The sequence below is a fragment of the Salmo salar genome, chromosome 13 (genome assembly GCF_965601325.2).
Source record: "Salmo salar chromosome 13, fSalSal1, whole genome shotgun sequence".
In the NCBI taxonomy this organism is placed as follows: Eukaryota; Metazoa; Chordata; class Actinopteri; order Salmoniformes; family Salmonidae; genus Salmo; species Salmo salar.
The window spans coordinates 63,939,188-63,958,470 of NC_138303.1; the positions used below are offsets into that span (position 1 = coordinate 63,939,188).

At 43.0% G+C, this 19,283-nt stretch overlaps 1 protein-coding gene across 1 annotated transcript in view; it reads right to left on the bottom strand.

The window, feature by feature from the left end:
- LOC106567547 (kin of IRRE-like protein 3) overlaps positions 1 to 19,283 on the bottom strand; it is a 368,305-nt gene that overhangs the window by 40,206 nt on the left and 308,816 nt on the right. The window contains exons 7-8 of the mRNA XM_014136991.3: positions 783 to 931; positions 220 to 347 (exon numbers count right to left, since the gene is read on the bottom strand). Coding sequence (XP_013992466.1) covers positions 220 to 347; positions 783 to 931 — 277 coding nt within the window. The remainder of the gene's footprint in view (positions 1 to 219; positions 348 to 782; positions 932 to 19,283) is intronic.

A 19,283-nucleotide genomic window follows, 5' to 3' on the forward strand; every position in this document is an offset into this window, starting at 1 on the left:
CCCCGAAGGACCATATTGATACAGAAACACCAAACAATAATTGATATTTATTAAGAACAAGATGATTGGCAAAGTCTTGTGCTATGATAAAAATATGTGCCTCTGGGCTCAAAATAACCTGAGTCGGTAGTTTGAGGGTTAAGAGGGAATGGGTCTTGCACAATAAGCAACTGGAAATACAAGCATAATAAAAAGGATGATGGTAAATACAATGCCTACCACTCCAGAGCCACGTTTCATCCACACAATGGTGAGGGAGGGGTTTCCTGTCCAGGCACAGTTGAAGATAGCATCTGATCCCTGGTCCACCTGTAGGGACTGTGGCTCAGCAGCCATTCTGGGCCCATCTGGAACCACAGGAACAGAAATGGTTACACTTGATTTGGATAGTCCCCTATAGATGATCTACAGATACTTAAGCTCCAGTATCAACAAACAAATAATTGCAACTCTGTTGATACACAACAACTTGCTGGGGTTAGGGTAAGGGCTAGGGTTGAGTGTATGATAAGCATGAGGGAAAAGGTAAGGTTGGGGTTAGGTCTAGGGTTAGGGTAAGGATTAAGGTTAGAGCGAGGGTTTAGTGGATAGTTCGTTGAAATGTTGTTGACAGTTAGTTAACATCTACAAACCTTCTATTTGGGACTATCCATGTAGTGGTAGATGTGATTCGTAGTGCCTGTAGCTAGCTAGTTTTGGTTCCTGAGTCTGTTTGCTTGGGGACTACTCACAGTAGTGTGTGTGTGCGTGCTTGCACATGTTGCTTGCGGATTACTACTCACAGTAGACATCCACGTTCCTGCTGATGTTGGTGCTGCCCAGCGCATTGGTGACCTCACAGGAGACGGGCTCTGTGAAGAACGAGTGGTCCACGATGACCTCATAGGTGTCACCTGACACCTGTCTGATGACGCTGCCCCCTTTGGCCCATCTGAATATACAACAGAGTAGGTTGAAGTTAGACCTAGATGCTGATCTTGGGTCAGTTTTGCATTTTCCCCAATAATGGTTAATTAGGATTAGGGGAGGGGAAGCTGATCCTAGATCTATACCTGAAGCTGCCTCTGGAGGCTGATCTTGGGTCGGTTTTGCATTTCCTCACTTATGATTAAAGGGGCAATCTGCTGTTGCTACATCCATTTTTGGATTTATAAATTAATGATACTGTATGTACCCATTGATTCTTGAAGAATATTACTTATAAATGCCTCATGAGATTTTGTACCCCATCTGAACCCAAAATACACAATGTTCGTAAACAAAGTAAACGTAAACAAACACCGGATCGCCTCCAAACATGGCTCAAACTATAATGTTGATATTATGGATGGTCAGTCCTTGCATCCATAGCTCTGTCTATGAATTTAAGAGTGGCTACATTAATCCAGCCCATACCTCATCTTCGGGGAAGATGGTGAAGTTGCCCATAGATGCTGATCTTTTCAGCATCTATGGTCAACTTCGCTGTCTTTCCTGTTGTGACCACTCTGGCAGGAAGTTTAGGATCAGATCTAGGATCAGCTTTCCCTCCCCCAATCCTACCCTTAAAGGGGAAATCCACAGTTTAAAAAATAACAAAGGGTTTCCCCCTGCTGTTTCGGTAAAAAGCTGAGGTATGGAACTGGAGAAATGTAAGCACTCTTAAATTCATAGACGGCTATGATTTGGGTGGGGGAGGGGAAGCTGATCCTAGATTTGTACCTAGGGGCCACTTCAGCCCAGAGTGGTTACAACTGGGAAGAGGGCAGACAATGTGGGCTATGAAATCCAACCAGCAGCCCCTTTGGAGGTGGACATGAAAGACCAGTATCTGTGTCACAAATGGCACACAATTCCCTGCATAGTGCACTACTTTTGAACAGGGCACATAGGGAATGGCGTGCTATTTGGGACTCAGCCAGTTAAAACGTGTTGCAATTTACTCCAGTGTTCTGCGCTTCGCCAAGCATAGTGAAACAACAAAAGAAAAGGTGGCTTTTGTTTTGTTTCGGTGCATTGCTTTTATCTCTTCTTCGTTTGAGCATATTCATGTGCTGCTTGTTGTCAACAAAGGGAGTGCTTGAGGAGGGCTTTAGAATATAGGTTTTCTCATTTTGTCTTTGTCGTTCACACGCTTTGATGCCGAAGTCATTATAATGAAGTATAAATAAATTGGCTGTGCGAAGGACCTTGCCCGGCACATGCATATCGCACTGCAGTGCCAGTAATAGGTAGATCAAGCACCTGAACAAACAAACTATTGTTTACAATGACAGATGGGGGGGGGGGGGAAGGTTTAAGGGAAAAATACACAGGACCCAGTTTTGAATAAATGTAGGCTAGGCTATACATCGGGATAAAACATAATTTTAGGATTCGGAGTGAAAAGAGCGACAAATCAAACATAATTATCTATGACGAACATATTTGAAAATAAAATGTGTTGTTGTTTCTTAACAATGCACTGTTTGTTGTGTGTAATGCGATGGTCGAAAATATGGCCTGGTTATAGATGTCAACATTTAGATAATGAGATTATGAACATGCAGAACATTTTTTGTGAATACAAACAGCACAGACATATACTATCTTTGAATTCTTGTCAAAACCAAATACATACATTCACGAAAAGTCCTGTTTTCATTTTCTCATGTGTGTTATGTTCAATTGTTGTAAATCTACGACTATGTCACAAATGGCACCCTATTCCCTATATAGTGCACTACATTTGACCAGAGCCTTATGGGCCCTGGTCAAATGTATTTTACTACATAGGGAATAGGGTACCATTTGGGAAGCAGACTGCATGTACTGTTGTAGAACACACTATTCACTTTCGATGCACCATCCAGGCCCGCATTGACATTCCCTTCCAGAAACATTTCTCAATTGTGGAATGTCCAGTTAAAAGTTTCATCTAGCATTCAAATCAAAGATACAGGGAACTGCCAAATTAAAGGAAACACCAACATGAACTCTTAATAGAATGTTGGGCCACCATGAGCCAGAAAAGCTTCAATGCACCTTGGTATAGAACTCTACTGGGGGGATTCGACAGCTTCAATGCACCATGTCTGGAATTCTATTGGAGGTATGCAAAACTATTCTTCCATGAGAAATTCCATCATTTGGTGTTTTGTTGATGGTGGTTAAAAGCGCTGTCTCAGGCACCGCTCCAGAATCTCCCATAAGAGTTCAATTGGGTTGAGATCTGGTGACTGACGGCCACGGAATATGGTTTACATCATTTTCAAACTCATCAAACCATTCATTGACCACTCGTTCCCTGTGGATGGGGACATTGTCATCCCATAGCCATGGCAGCTAAAATAATGGCCTGCCCAGCATTTTTATACCCAAAGCATGATGGGATATTAATTGCTTAATTAACTCAGGAACCACACCTGTGTGGAAACACCTGCCATAAATATACTTTGTATCCCTCAAGTGTTTTCATTATTTAGGTAGTTACCTGTAGATCGGGTGTACACAGGATGCGACCCAAATGACACCCTATTTCCAATATAGTGCACAACAACCGGAGCCCAATAGGTTTCCCTATTGGCCCTGGTCAAAAGTAATGCACAATAGACGGGATCGGATGCCATTTGGGATGAACCCACAGAAGCGATGCAATCCGTACAAGCTAGACACCAGATGCCATATGACATTCTGCCATTTTGCGAAAGACATTTCATCACAGCGTTGAAAGGGATCGTGACCGCATTGATGGGGATCAAAGTAAACCAAATCGCCTTTGAGTCAGAAAATATTTTACTGCCTTACCATGGCACTCGAAAAACACAGCTTGAAAATGGCAAAGACGAACTCCAAAAGGATGATGCTGTCTGCTGTCAATGTTTCTTCAATGTCCCTTCTCAATTTGAATGAGCGTTCTCTCTGCTCTCTCTCAAGCCTCTGAATGTCAGGTTCAGAACAGATCAGAGCTACATGTCTGACGCCCATCCTTTCCCAGTTACTTCTGAATTATTCAGTAACAATCGTATATATGAGCACCGCTTTTGAACATGTAACACCGCATAACTGTATGCACGAAGGAATCCATTTAGCTTTTTTGAAGTGCTATTCATGTTTTCTATGATCTTCTGCTGTACAATTCGAATGCAGGGTGTCGCACACGCACAGACACACTCACGCATGTACACACACACTCTCCTCCCAGAGGAACCCTGTTGCATAAAACAACAACAATCAAATTAGTTCATGTCGATACACATAGAGAGCGATTTGTGTTCAAATCACCCACGTTCTCATCAAACAGCTGAAAAGCCGAGCTAAATCTTTTTTCATCAGACACCTCAGAAGTGACAAATTAGGAACCACAAATTGCCCTACGACAAAAACAACAGCAGCAGTGACACCAACACCAGAAACCCCGTGAGGATAAGAAGCGTACTTTATTTGCAAGCGAAACCATCTCATTTGCTTCCCTCCCGTTCCCTGCCCCAATTTATCCTATCTCTGTCTCTCTCTCTCGCATTCTTTCTCTGCAGCTTTATTAGAAACAAAAAGTTGCTAATGGAGTTAGCTGTCGGACCCCCCACCCCCCCTCACCTCTGTGCTGTCATTCAACCAGATGGCCTGCATCCCTCCCAAAATGGACCATTCCCTCTTCAGAGATTATTTATCTTTTTATAAGGGATCTCAACTCCCTCCATGTTCTTCTCTTCCCCCAATTGAGCTTGAATGACAGACCACCTGGGCTACAGCTGAAATTGCACCCTATTCCCTAGATATCGCACAACTTTTGACCAGGGCCCATACGGTTCTGGTCAAACGAAGTGCACTATATATTGAAAGGGTGCCATTTTGAACGCAAACCTGAAGTATTAGATATTCATCTCCAAACCATTATGTCTCCCCACGCTTCCAAACCATCATACTTTCTCTGAGTAAAAGGTCTGGAGCGTCTGAGATAAGAGATACCTCCCTGTTCCTATCCCTCTTTATCCCCTACATCCAGATTCCAAGCCCAACCTCATAGCATCGACAGCTTCCTGCTCCGACCTCTCAGGCATCGGAAGAACACTCCTCATTTCGCAAGGAAAATGGTAGCTCTCTGGTGATCAATAGCCAAGCATTGTCTAAAGCCCTATTCGCACAGGACTTGTATTACTAGAGAAGGTTGTGTATGGGCCCTTTTTCCTGTAGTCCACGATCATCTCTTTTGTCTTGACAGTAGGTAATTTCCTGTTTCCGGTCACAACTTGCAGACTTGTTTACGCTGCTGTGCGATTTTGTTGCCGATCTTACTTTGCTACCTGACGGTTTTTACTTTTTCATTACCGTATATTTTTACTTTTTCCCTCACTCAACTTTTTCATTCAACTTTTTTTACACCGGAGGTTTTATCTGGTCATGGTTCGTCAGGACTTCAAACAGCCGAAGCTAAGTAACATTAACATGATGCCTTCTAATTGCAGTCGTTGTACTTATAATATACAGGAGAACGATTGCCTTACGGCAAGGATAGCTGTGCAGCAAGCCCAGCTTCAGACGAAATCGTTAGGCAAGGGTAATTTCAGTGTAGGAAAGGATGAAACAGCGTCTGTGCCACCAGTAAGTACAGATAGTAACGTTAGTATAAATCCCCTCGCACGGTCCCCGCAGCCGGACATCTTTCTCATGGCTTCTGGAGGGAAACGCTGTAGGAATGCTCAACCGGTGTCGCTTATTCAGCCGACAGAAACTTTCAACCGGTTCTCCCCATTAAGCGAGTCGGAGTCGGAGGCCGAGACTTCTCTGGTCTCTACTCCTCCCGTTGAGGGGTCTGAGACGCCGAAGGCTCCCACCATTAGCTCTGACAAATTGAAAACCCTAGTCATTGGCGACTCCATTACCCGTAGTATTAGACTTAAAACTAATCATCCAGCGATCATACACTGTTTACCAGGGGGCAGGGCTACCGACGTTAAGGCTAATCTAAAGACGGTGCTGGCTAAAGCTAAAACTGGCGAGTGTAGAGATATTGTTATCCACGTCGGCACCAACGATGTTAGGATGAAACAGTCAGAGGTCACCAAGCGCAACATAGCTTCAGCGTGTAAATCAGCTAGAAAGATGTGTCGGCATCGATTAATTGTCTCTGGCCCCCTCCCAGTTAGGGGGAGTGATGAGCTCTACAGCAGAGTCTCACAACTCAATCGCTGGTTGAAAACTGTGTTCTGCCCCTCCCAAAATATAGAATTTGTAGATAATTGGCCCTCTTTCTGGGACTCACCCACAAACAGGACCAAGCCTGGCCTGTTGAGGAGTGACGGACTCCATCCTAGCTGGAGGGGTGCTCTCATCTTATCTACGAACATAGACAGGGCTCTAACTCCTCTAGCTCCACAATGAAATAGGGTGCAGGCCAGGCAGCAGGCTGTTAGCCAGCCTGCCAGCTTAGTGGAGTCTGCCACTAGCACAGTCAGCGTAGTCAGCTCAGCTTTCCCCATTGAGACCGTGTCTGTGCCTCGATCTAGGTTGGGCAAAATTAAAAATGCCGGTGTTCGCTTTAGCAATCTCACTAGTATAAAGACCTCCTCCATTCCTGCCATTATTGAAAGAGATTGTGATACCTCACATCTCAAAATTGGGTTACTTAATGTTAGATTCCTCACTTCCAAGGCAGTTATAGTCAATGAACTAATCACTGATCATAATCTTGATGTGATTGGCCTGACTGAAACATGGCTTAAGCCTGAAGAATTTACTGTGTTAAATGAGGCCTCACCCCCTGGTTACACTAGTGACCATACCCCCCGTGCATCCGGCAAAGGTGGAGGTGTTGCTAACATTTACGATAGCAAATGTCAATTTACAAAAAAAAAACAATGACGTTTTCGTCTTTTGAGCTTGTAGTCATGAAATCTATGCAGCCTACTCAATCACTTTTTATAGCTACTGTTTACAGGCCTCCTGGGCCATATGCAGCGTTCCTCACTGAGTTCCCTGAATTCCTATCGGACCTTGTAGTCATCGCAGATAATATTCAAATTTTTGGTGACTTTAATATTCACATGGAAAAGTCCACAGACCCACTCCAAAAGGCTTTCGGAGCCATCATCGACTCAGTGGGTTTTGTCCAACATGTCTCTAGACCTACTCACTGCCACAGTCATACTCACAGTCCCACCTAGCCCATAGAGGTTAAGTATAGTCTGGCCCAGGAGTGTGAAGGTGAACGGAAAGGCTGGGGCAACGAACCGCCCTTGCTGTCTCTGCCTTGCCGGTTCCCCTCTCTCCACTGGGATTCTCTGCCTCTAACCCTATTACAGGGGCTGAGTCACTGGCGTACTGGTGTTCTTCCATGCCGTCCATGGGAGGGGTGCGTCACTTGAGTGGGCTGAGTCACTGACGTGGTCTTCCTGTCTGGGTTGGCATCCCCCCCCCCCCTTGGGTTGTGCTGTGGCGGAGATCTTTGTGGGCTATACTCGGCCTTGTCTTAGGACGGTAAGTTGGTGGTTGGAGACATCCCTCTAGTGGTGTGTGGGCTGTGCTTTGGCAAAGTGGGTGGGGTTATATGCTGCCTGTTTGGCCCTGTCCGGGGGTTTCATCGGATGGGGCCACAGTGTCTCCTGACCCCTCCTGTCTCAGCTTCCAGTATTTATGCTGCAGTAGTTTATGTGTCGGGGGGCTAGGGTCAGTCTGTTACATCTGGAGTATTTCTCTTGTCTTATCCGGTGTCCTGTGTGAATTTAAATATGCTCTCTCTAATTCTCTCTTTCTCTCTTTCTTTCTTTCTCTCGGAGGACCTGAGCCCTAGGACCATGCCTCAGGACTACCTGGCATGATGACTCCTTGCTGTCCCCAGTCCACCTGGCCGTGCTGCTGCTCCAGTTTCAACTGTTCTGCCTGCGGCTATGGAACCCTGACCTGACGTGCTTGTTGCACCCTCGACAACTACTATGATTATTATTATTTGACCATGCTGGTCATTTATGAACATTTTAACATCTTGACCATGTTCTGTTATAATATCCACCCGGCACAGCCAGAAGAGGACTGGCCACCCCTCATAGCCTGGTTCCTCTCTAGGTTTCTTCCTAGGTTTTTGGCCTTTCTCGGGAGTTTTTCCTAGGGAGTTTTTCCTAGCCACCGTGTTTCTTTCACATGCATTGCTTGCTGTTTGGGGTTTTAGGCTGGGTTTCTGTACAGCACTTTGAGATATCAGCTGATGTACGAAGGGCTATATAAATAAATTTGATTTGATTTTGTATGTAATTATTACCCCAGAATGTCCGTTATTCCAGAGGATGATTTGGACGGGCAACGTTTTTGTCCCAAACTGCCCCCTGTAATTTGTTCTTTTTTTTCTCAATAAATTGACAGTTATGACGGAAGCCTGGAGGTTTTTATTCTAGGCGAGCTTGGCTTCCAAGTTTCTAAACCATACCAAACCATCTTTGGTATAGTGTTGACATAATATTTGGATTGAGGAAGTGTGATCATAATCATTAGGATATTTTAGCGATCCACAGTAGAAGACGTCCTAAATGCCCCCCCAGTCTGCAGATGTGAGCTAAACAGCATTTGAGATGTGTTTTTAGGCTATGGATGAGAAAGTGAATTTGTCATTTCCAATAGTTTAGCTCAGTTGTAATGCCGCTTTGCGATCTAACAGAAGGGTTGCATTAAATAGGCACAATGTTTTTTTACTAATGCATTTGGCAATGTTCAATTCATTGGCACAAAACGTATAAACAAAAGCATTCACTGTGAATGTTGATACATGTAGGCCATTCATATATAGGCTATGCGCAGCAATTTATTGAATCAGTTATTGCTTTCTTGCTCAAACCGCGACCAACACCAGTCAAACATTTCTTTTTTTTAAACTTCGATTTGCACGGGAAGTTTTTTTCTGGATGGAATTATTACTCTCCTGCTATGTAGAAATGACCGACATGGCACATTCGGACGGGACTTAAATTACGGATGTGGTGATTTGTGCTCATGCACATAATTACATAACCCTATCTCCCCCAGTAAAACTAATCCCATGCAAATAGGGCGTAATAAGAGGGCATTAAGAAGGCAGCGAGAAACGAGCCTGTCTGTATGCAGCTTTACGGCATGTAGCCTAGTGGTTAGAACATTGGGCCAGTAACCGAAAGGTTGCTGGACTGAATCCCGAGCTGACAAGGTAAAAATTTGTCGTTCTGCTCCTGAGCAAGTCAGTTAACCCACTGTTCCCTGGGCGCTGAATATGTCGATTAAGGCAGTCCCCTGCAGCTCTCCGATTCAGAGGGGTTGGGTTAAATGCGGAAGACACATTTCAGTTGAATGCATTAAGTTATACAACTGACTAGGTATTTCCCTTTAAAGAGAATAGATAGTAGTGATGTGTCCAAAATTGCACCCTACTCCCTGTTTTAGTGCACTACTTTTGACCAGAGGCCTATGGGTTTCCTTGTGGGCCCTGGTCAAAAGTAGTGCATTAAATAGGGTGCCTTTAAGGACAGAGCCAGAGGAGTAGAGAGGAGGAGGAGACGATTTTTGCATCAAGTCAGGGCCCTGCTGTTTCTTCTACAGATTCCCATTCTCTCCTCTCTCTCCTGGGTTGGGAGGGCTGTGGACTTCTGCCTGTGTGACCAATCCCACACTCTCTCTGTCCATTTCCTCATGATGCTGGGAAAGGTTCTTCTATCTCTACAGTCACAGTGCTAACTGTCCTTCATAGCTCTTATTTAGGTTACTGCCTATACCTGGGAAAGGGGGATACCTAGTCAGTTGTAAAACTTAATGCATTCAACTGAAATATGCGTTCCGCATTTAGTCCAACCCCTCTGAATCAGAGAGGTGTGGGGGGCTGCCATAATCAACATCCGCGGCGCCCGGGGAACCATGGGTTAAATGCCTTGCTCAGGAGCAGAACGACATATTTTTACCTTGTCAGATCAGGGATTTGATCCAGCAACCTTTCAGTTACTAGTATAAAGTCATAAAAAAGGTATTTTGATGACCGCTAAGGAACATTACAAATAGGTTTCTATTTGGTTCTGATAGGACTTTGTAGTTGGGACATTCAATGACTGCAAGGGGATGTTTCAGACAGGTCCTGTCCTCCAAACAATAAATGTTTCGTTAGGACGTCCCCAGAAGGTCACAAAATGGTCACCTAAGGTTGTCAAGACATGGTGTCATGTTCCTGTGGAGGTTTGGTTTAGTTCCTGGTTTGTTCCCTAGGATGTTTATAGGACCTTAAAATGTTCTGTCACGGTCCCCTGGTGGTTTTTGTCTAGTAACCACTTGAGATGTTGTGTCATGGTCCATGACACAATGTCCAGAGAATGTCCTAAAATCGTTCTTGGGGACGTCCCGGGAACAAACCGGGAACAAGACAAAACCTCGACAGGAGCATAAAACAGCATCCTGAGCACTATGTTTCGGGGACATCGTAACCATTCATTTTTGTTTGCAGGGTTGATGTCAATGGGAGACTTATGCTGCATTCGTAATCAAGTGGAAGGTGGGAATTTACCCGTTTTTAAGTCGTAAATACCAATTGGATGAATTCACGTGCTTTGAACTCGTTAAAAAACGTTGATTGGGTAATGGCCAACAAGCTGCGTAAGCTACATGTAAAAGTACAGCTATCACGCTTGTATTGTGTTCAAAAACCATAATAATAGATTACTTTTATAAATAATGTTTTGTTGTTGCATTTGACTGCCGAAAATGCTGTTATCTAGGTCATTTCCTTTGTAGGTAACGTTAGAGGTCAGCATTAGTGAAACGTCGATTTAAAGTGGCCATCTACAGTTGCTACATACATTTTATTATGTAGAAATGTATGTACGCATTGATTCTTGAAGAATATAACTTATAAATGCATCATGAGATTAGTTCAACAATCGTACCCTATCAGAATGCAAAATATAAGCTTGATTTACTCCAATGTAAACACTATATAGCCTCAAAACATGGTTAAAGCTATAATTTTGATGTCATGGATGGTCAGTCCTTGCACCCATAGCTCTGTTTATGAATTTGAGAGCAGTAACATTTCTCCAGCCCCATCCCTTAGCGTTTTGCAAAAACACAGTACACTTATTTATTTTTTCAGCTACGGATTTTCAATTTGGCTAGGATTGGTCAAAAATATTTGTGGGCTTGTCTTCAAGGGGAAGTTCAGTATTTCAGTACGGCTGCCCCTATCACTCACAGTGATTTTAGCTGACGTTTTAAATGGCTGTTTAAAACAAACCAAATCATGGACTAAAGTTTCTTCTGGCCTATAGACTAAATTCATTATATAACACAAGAAAATCACGCTAGTCTCCTCAGCCTGAGTTTTTCTTTATGAGTGTGATGTCAGAATGCGCGCTCACTGTTCCAAAATATGATTGTTACGCAACAGGACAGTTAACACGTGCTGCCTGCAAACCAAGGCAAATTGCCTGCTAATTATCTATAAGCTTGTTTAATCTTGTCAATTTCAAGTTATTTTCAAACAACTGTTTGAAATGAGGTGCGTTCTGCCTCCTCATTAATTCAAATAATTGTCGCCCATTTCACTGTTGCAGAGAATTTACACTTGAGGCATGTTATGCAAATGTAAGGTTAGGATTAGCTAGATGAGTCAGACAAATTTCTCTCTTCGATGAGCCCAATGAGTGTTTCCCCAGGTCAAGTATGCAGACATTTGCTCTAGTCAGAATAGAACCTGCCAAACCTTTTCCCGATGGCGCCTGCATTGCTTTCATTGTTATTTTCCTTACATTGTTTTAGGATGAATATCATGCTTGGGTCCAGGAATCATGCGGGCCATGGGAAAATTAAAATGAAATAGTAACTGTGATATTCACGGCACGGCAGAGCCATGCAGTAGAACAGCGCCATAAGAGCTTTGCACACCTGGAATATACAATATGTGCAAGTTATATACAGTTGAAGTCGGAAGTTTACATACACTTACAGTTGAAGTCGGAAGTTTAAAAACACTTAGGTTGGAGTCATTAACTTGTTTTTCAACCACTCCACACATTTCTTATTAACAAACTATAGTTTTGGCAAGTCTGTTAGGACATCTACTTGGTGCATGACACAAGTAATTTTTCCAACAATTGTTAATTAACAGACAGATTATTTCACTCATAATTCACTCTATCACAATTCCAGAAGTTTACATACACTAAGTATGGAAAGTTAAAAGAAATTACCTCCATAAGTCTGGTTCATCCTTGGGAGCAATTTCCAAACGCCTGAAGGTACCACGTTCATCTGTACAAACAATAGTATGCAAGTATAAACACCATGGGACTATGCAGCCGTCATACCGCTCAGGAAGGAGACCTGTTCTGTCTCCTAGAGATGAACGTACTTTGGAGCGAGAAGTGCAAATCAATCCCAGAACAACAGCAAAGGACCTTGTGAAGATGATGGTGGAAACAGGTAAAAAAGGGTTTTAATGACTCCAAGTGCATGTAAACTTCCGACTTCAACTGTATGTATGTGTTTATGTATTGAGCGTAATGCATTCTGTGTGCATTCCTTTTTAACCACGGGCACGCAAGGTACTGATTTCATAACAATTATGTTATACTCAATTGTGCTTATATAAAGTAATCTATTAGTTCTGTAAAAACAATGGTAAAGGCGACAGAGAACTATTAGCTTCTTTGAAGCTGCCCTCATCATGACCATTGGCCTGTGTACACAGTGGCTTGCAAAAGTATTCACCCCCTTGGCATTTTTCCTATTTTGTTGTGTTATAACATGGAATTAAAATGGATTCTTTGTATCATTTGATTTACACAACATGCCTACCACTTTCAAGATACAAAATATTTTTTCTTGTGAAACAAACAAGACATAAGACAAAAAAAATGAAAACTTGATAACGCGTAAATATTCACCCCCCCAAAGTCAATACTTTGTAGAGCCACATTTTGCAGCAATTACAGCTGCAAGTCTCTTGGGGTATGTCTCTATAAGCTTGGTACATCTAGCCACTGGGATTTTTGTCCATTCTTCAAGGCAAAACTGCTCCAGCTCCTTCAAGTTGGAGGGGTGCCGCTGGTGTACAGCAATCTTTAAGTCATACCACAGATTCTCAATTGGATTGAGGTCTGGGCTTTGACTAAGCCATTCCAAGATATTAAAATGTTTCCCTTTAAACCACTCAAGTGTTGCTTTAGCAGTATGCTTAGGGTCATTGTCCTGCTGGAAGGTGAACCTCCGTCCCAGTCTCAAATCTCTGGAAGACTGAAAAATGTTTCCCTCAGGATTTCCCTGTATTTAGCACCATCCATCATTCCTTCAATTCTGACCAGTTTCACAGTCCCTGCAGATGAAAAACATCCCACAGCATGATGCTGCCGTCACCATGCTTCACTGCGGGGATGGTGTTCTTGGGGTGATGAGAGGTATTGGGTTTGCGCCAGACATAGCGTTTTCCTTGATGACCAAAAAGCTCAATTTTAGTCTCATCTGACCAGAGTACTTTGTTCCATATGTTTGGGAAGTCTCCCACATGCTTTTTGGCAAACACCAAACGTGTTTGCTTATTTTTTTCTTTAAGCAATGTCTTTTTTTCTGCCCACCCCACAGAGCCCAGGTGTATGGCTTAAAGTGGTCCTATGGACAGATACTCCAATCTCCACTGTGAGGTCCGCATCTCCTTTAGGGTTATCTTTGGTCTCTTTGTTGCCTCTCTGATTAATGCCCTCCTTGCCTGGTCAGTGAGTTTTGGTGGGTGGCCCTCTCTTGGCAGGTTTGTTGTGGTTCTATATTCTTGCCATATTTTAATAATGGATTTAATGGTGCTCTGTGGGATGTTCAAAGTTTCTGATATTTTCTTATACCCAATCCTGAACTATACTTCTCCACAACTTGCTCTTCATGGTGTCACGTGCTTGGTGGTGCCCCTTGCTTAGTGGTGTTGCAGACTCTGGGGCCTTTCAGAACAGGTGTATATATATTGAGATCATGTGACAGATCATGTGACACAGATTGCACACAAGTGGACTTTGTTTAACCTGTTTAGGATAGGGGGCAGTATTTTCACGGCCGGATAAAAAACCTACCCGATTTAATCTGGTTATTACTCCTGCCCAGAAACTAGAATATGCATATAATTGTTTGATTTGGATAGAAAACACCCTAAAGTTTCTAAAACTGTTTGAATGGTGTCTGTGAGTATAACAGAACTCATATGGCAGGCCAAAACCTGAGAAGATTCTAAACAGGAAGTGCCCTCTCTGACCATTTCTTGTCCTTCTATAGCCTCTTTATCGAAAACAGAGGATCTCTGCTGTAACGTGACATTTTCTAAGACTCCCATAGGCTCTCAGAAGGCGCCAGAACGTTGAATGATGACTCTGCAGTCCCTGGCTGAAAAACAGTAGCGCATTTGGATAGTGGTCGATCTGAGAACAATGAAACGGGCGCACGTGTACACGTGAAGAGTCCATTTTCTTCGTCTCCCGGTCGGAATATTATCGCTATTTTACGAGAAAAATCGCATAAAAAATGATTTTAAACAGCGTTTGACATGCTTCGAAGTACGGTAATGGAATATTTTGAATTTTTTTGTCACGACATGCGTCCGCGCGTCACCGTTCGGATAGGGACCTGAACGCACGGACAAAACAGAGGATATTTGAACATAACTATGGATTATTTTGAACCAAAACAACATTTGTGGATGAAGTAGAAGTCCTGGGAGTGCATTCTGACGAAGAACAGCAAAGGTAATCCAATTTTTCTTATAGTAATTATTTCGTTTAGTGAACGCCAAACTTGGTGGGTGTCAAATTAGCTAGCCCGTGATGGCGAGCTATCTATTCAGAATATTGCAAAATGTGCTTTTGCCGAAAAGCTATTTTAAAATCTGACACCGCAATTGCATAAAGGAGTTCTGTATCTATAATTCTTAAAATAATTGTTATGTTTTATGTGAACGTTTATCGTGAGTAATTTAGTAAATTCACCGGAAGTTTTCAGTATGTTTGCTAGTTCTGAACGTCACATGCTAATGTAAAAAGCTGGTTTTTGATATAAATATGAACTTGATTGAACAAAACATGCATGTATTGTATAACATAATGTCCTAGGAGTGTCATCTGATGAAGATCATCAAAGGTTAGTGCTGCATTTAGCTGTGGTTTTGGTTTTTGTGACATTATATGCTAGCTTGAAAAATGGGTGTGTGATTATTTCTGGCTGGGTACTCTCCTGACATAATCTAATGTTTTGCTTTCGTTGTAAAGACTTTTTGAAATCGGACAATGTGGTTAGATTAACGAGAGTCTTGTCTTTAAAATGGTGTAAAATAGTCATATGTTTGAGAAGTTGAAGTAATAGCATTTTTAAGGTTTTTGAATATCGCGCCACTCGATTCCACTGGCTGTTGACTAGGTGGGACGACCCACATACCCGAGAGAGGTTAACTAATTATTTGACTTCTGAAGGTAATTGGTGTCACCAGATCTTATTTAGGGGCTTCATAGCAAAGGGGGTAAATCCGTTTTTCTTTTTTTTCTTTTTTTGAAACAAGTAATTTTTTTCATTTCACTTCACCAATTTGGACAATTTTGTGTATGTCCATTATATGAAATCCAAATAAAAATCCATTTAAATTACAGGTTGTAATGCAACAAAATAAGAAAAATGCCAAGGAGGATGAATTCTTTTGCAAGGCACTGTATTCATTTGGCCTGTTTAGCATAGCTCTGTCCTGCCCTCTTGCGGAGCACATGTGTGGAGCACTTCAGTTACTGCTTCTTATGTAGATCATTCATAATTGTCATGTTGTAAATGCAATTTATTATTTTGTGTAATGTTTTTTTTTATTGCTATTTTCTGATATAGCTATTCTAATTACGAATTATCCATATTTAGTACTTTCAGAAACCTCACACACAAACAATATTGAACACAATTTGCCATCTTTCATGCTGAAGATTGAGGCCAGCGTTTGAATGCAGAAATATACTGTTTGAACCTACACTCCTTTACAGTTTAACTGGAGGGAAAAACAGCAAAAGACATAGGCATGTAGGTAATGGTTGTCTATTTTATTGAACAACAAACAAAAACTTGAGGAAAAAACTGCAAGAAAAGACTAACAACTGTCATGTCATTATAAATATGCATAACCCATATTTCAATATTAATGTAGTGGTTGAACATCAAAAACTGCATTCCTACCCCCCCACCATTCCTACCCCCAAGTCATAGTATCATGGCAGATTTAGGAGGCGCGCACACCAACCGCTTCCGAGTACATTACTCGCTAATTTTTAGTCCCTGGATAATAAAGTTAACGAGATCAGGGCAAGGGTTTCTTTCCAGAGAGACATCAGGGATTGTAACATACTCTGTTTCATGGAAACATGGCTCTCTCGGGATATACTTTCAGAGTCGGTCCAGCCATCTGAATTCTCAGTTCATCGCGCCGACAGGAATAAACATCTGTCCAAGACAATTCTCTTTGGCTATTGTCACAACCATGTATATCCCCCCTCAAGCCAATACCATGATGGCCCTCAAGGAACATCACTGGACTTAATGCAAACCGGAAACCATATATCCTGAGGCGGCATTTATTGTAGCCGGGGATTTTAACAAAGCACATTTGAGGAAAAGGTTACCTAAATTCTATCAGCATATCGACTGTAGTACTCTCGCTGGAAAAACACTCGACCATTGTTACTCTAACTTCTGAGATGCATTCAAGGCCCCCCCCCGCCCTCCTTTCACCAAATCTGGTCACAACTCCATTTTGCTCCTCCCTTCCTATAGGCAGAAACTCAAACAGGAAGGACCCGTGCTGAGGACTATTCAATGCTGGTCTAACCAATCGGAATCCACGCTTCAAGATTGTTTTAACTGGGATATGTTCCGGCTATCTTATATATTATATAATATTGACAGTGAACCACCGCATTTAACCATGGCAAGGTGACTGGGAATATGGCAGAATACAAACAGAGTAGTCATTCCGCAAGGCAATCAAACAGGCAAAATGTCAGTATAGAAACAAAGTGGAGTCGCAATTCAATGGCTCAGACACGAGAAGTATGAGACAGGGTCTACTGACAATCATGGACTACGAAAGGAAAACCAGCCACGTCGCTGACACCGACGTCTTGCTTCTGGCCAAGCTAAACATGTTCTTTGCCCGCTTTGAGGATAACACAGTGCCACCGATGTGGCCAGCTACCAAGGACTGTGGGCTCTCCTTATCCGTGGCCGATGTGAGTAAGCCATTTAAACGTGTTAACCCTCGCAAGGCTGCCGGCCCAGATGGCATCCCTAGCCGCATCCTCAGAGCATGCACAGACCAGCTGGCTGGTGTGTTTACGGACATATTCAATCTCTCCAAATCACAGTCTGCTGTCCCTACATGCTTCAAGATGGCCAACACTGTTCCTGTACCAAAGAATGCAAAGGTAACTGAAATAAATGATTATTGCCCCGTAGCACTCACTTCTGTCATCATGAAGTGCTTTGAGACAATAGTCAAGGATCAAAACTCCACCTTACCTGTCACCCTAGACCCACATCAATTTGCTTACCGCTCCAATAGGTCCACAGACGATGCAATTGCCATCACACTGCACACTGCCCTATCCCATCTGGACAAGAGGACTATAGCTCAGCATTCAACACCATAATACCCTCCAAGCTCATCATTAAGCTTGAGGCCCTGAATCTGAACCCCGTCCTGTGCAATTGGGCCCTGGACTTCCTGACGGGCCGCCCCCAGATGGTGAAGGTAGGAAACAACATCTCCACTTCCCTGATTCTCAATACTGGGGCCCCAACGAGGTTATACAGCATATTGACACAAACCATTCTACTGATGAAGTTCAGTTATAGCAAATAAATAACTTTGCACAACAGGATACCCTGTCTACGGCAACTGCACCGCCCACAACCGCAGAGCTCTCCAGAGGGTGGTGCGGTCTGCACAACGCATCACAGGGGGCAAACAACCTGTCATCCAGGACACCTATGTCACAAGAAGGCCAAAGATATCATCAAGGACATAAACCACCCGAGCCACTGCCTGTTCACCACTGCCTGTTCACCCTGCTATCATCCAGAAGGCAAGGTCAGTACAGGTGCATCAAAGCTGGGATCGAGAGACTGAAAAACAGCTTCTATCTCAAGGCCATCAGACTGTTAAATAGCCATCACTAGCACAGAGAGGCAGCTGTCTACCTACACAGACATGGAATCATTGGCCACTTTAATAAATGGAACACTAGTCACTTTAATAATGTTTACATATCTTGCATTACTCATCTTAAATGTATATACTGTATTCTATACTATCTACTGTATCTTAGTCTATGCCGCTCTGACATTGCTCATCCATATATTTATATATTCTTAATTACTTGTTAGATATTGCTGCACTGTCGGAACTAGAAGCACAAGCATTTTGCTACACCCGCAATAACATCTCCTAAGCAAGTGTATGTGAGCAATAAAATTTGATTTGATTTGTTGTTGGAGAGCAGATGCTGGAAGAGTGTAAGCCAATTGTCCACATACAAAGTGTGGCCCTTCCTGAAATGAGGAGCCAGCATGGTTATTACCACGAATGTTGGATGTCAGTGGTGGACCCTTGTAGACTATAATGTCCTTGACAAATCCTGTCTATATGTCACACATAAAGAACTTGACCCCAAACCTGTGTCTTTTGGAGGGAATGTATTGACAGAATGCCAGCCTACCCTTCGAGTAACATCAAGGACTCGTCAATGCATAGGTCATTGGATGGCACAAAGTCCTATCCAAATGCTGATGTCAGGCTGATGAGAACTTTTCTTATTTTGTGTAAGTGGTCATTTAGGTTGGCGGCAGCATTTTCTATGAAATTCAGGCATAGCAGCAGAACTGGGAAGCGGTCTTGGGAAAAGGGGGTGGCAAAGAAGGGGGTTGCAAACATAGGATCCGTGCTCCAGTATTCCCTTACAGAGTTCTACTTCACTATTCCCATGAGAAGGACTGTTACCAGGAAGGTATACATTTCACTCATTGTAGTTTTCATCCATTTAGCAAGCTTCCCCCTCAACCTAGGATTTCTCTTCTCCTGTAGCTCCAAGTTCTAGCGATTGATCTCCTCCACTGTCTCCCACCTGCTCCTCTGTCAGAAACAGCTTAAAGCACTCTGACTCAGAGGGAGATGGCAAGGGGGCTTTGCATTCCAGACTAGGACTCATCAAAGCCAAAAGCAGGGCCAGAGGAAGGGTGAAATGGCTGGCGGCCTTCCATCTACCACAGACCCTCCATACTTCACCCACTGTTGGTCTGCCTCCATCACCACCAGCATCTTCAGAGGG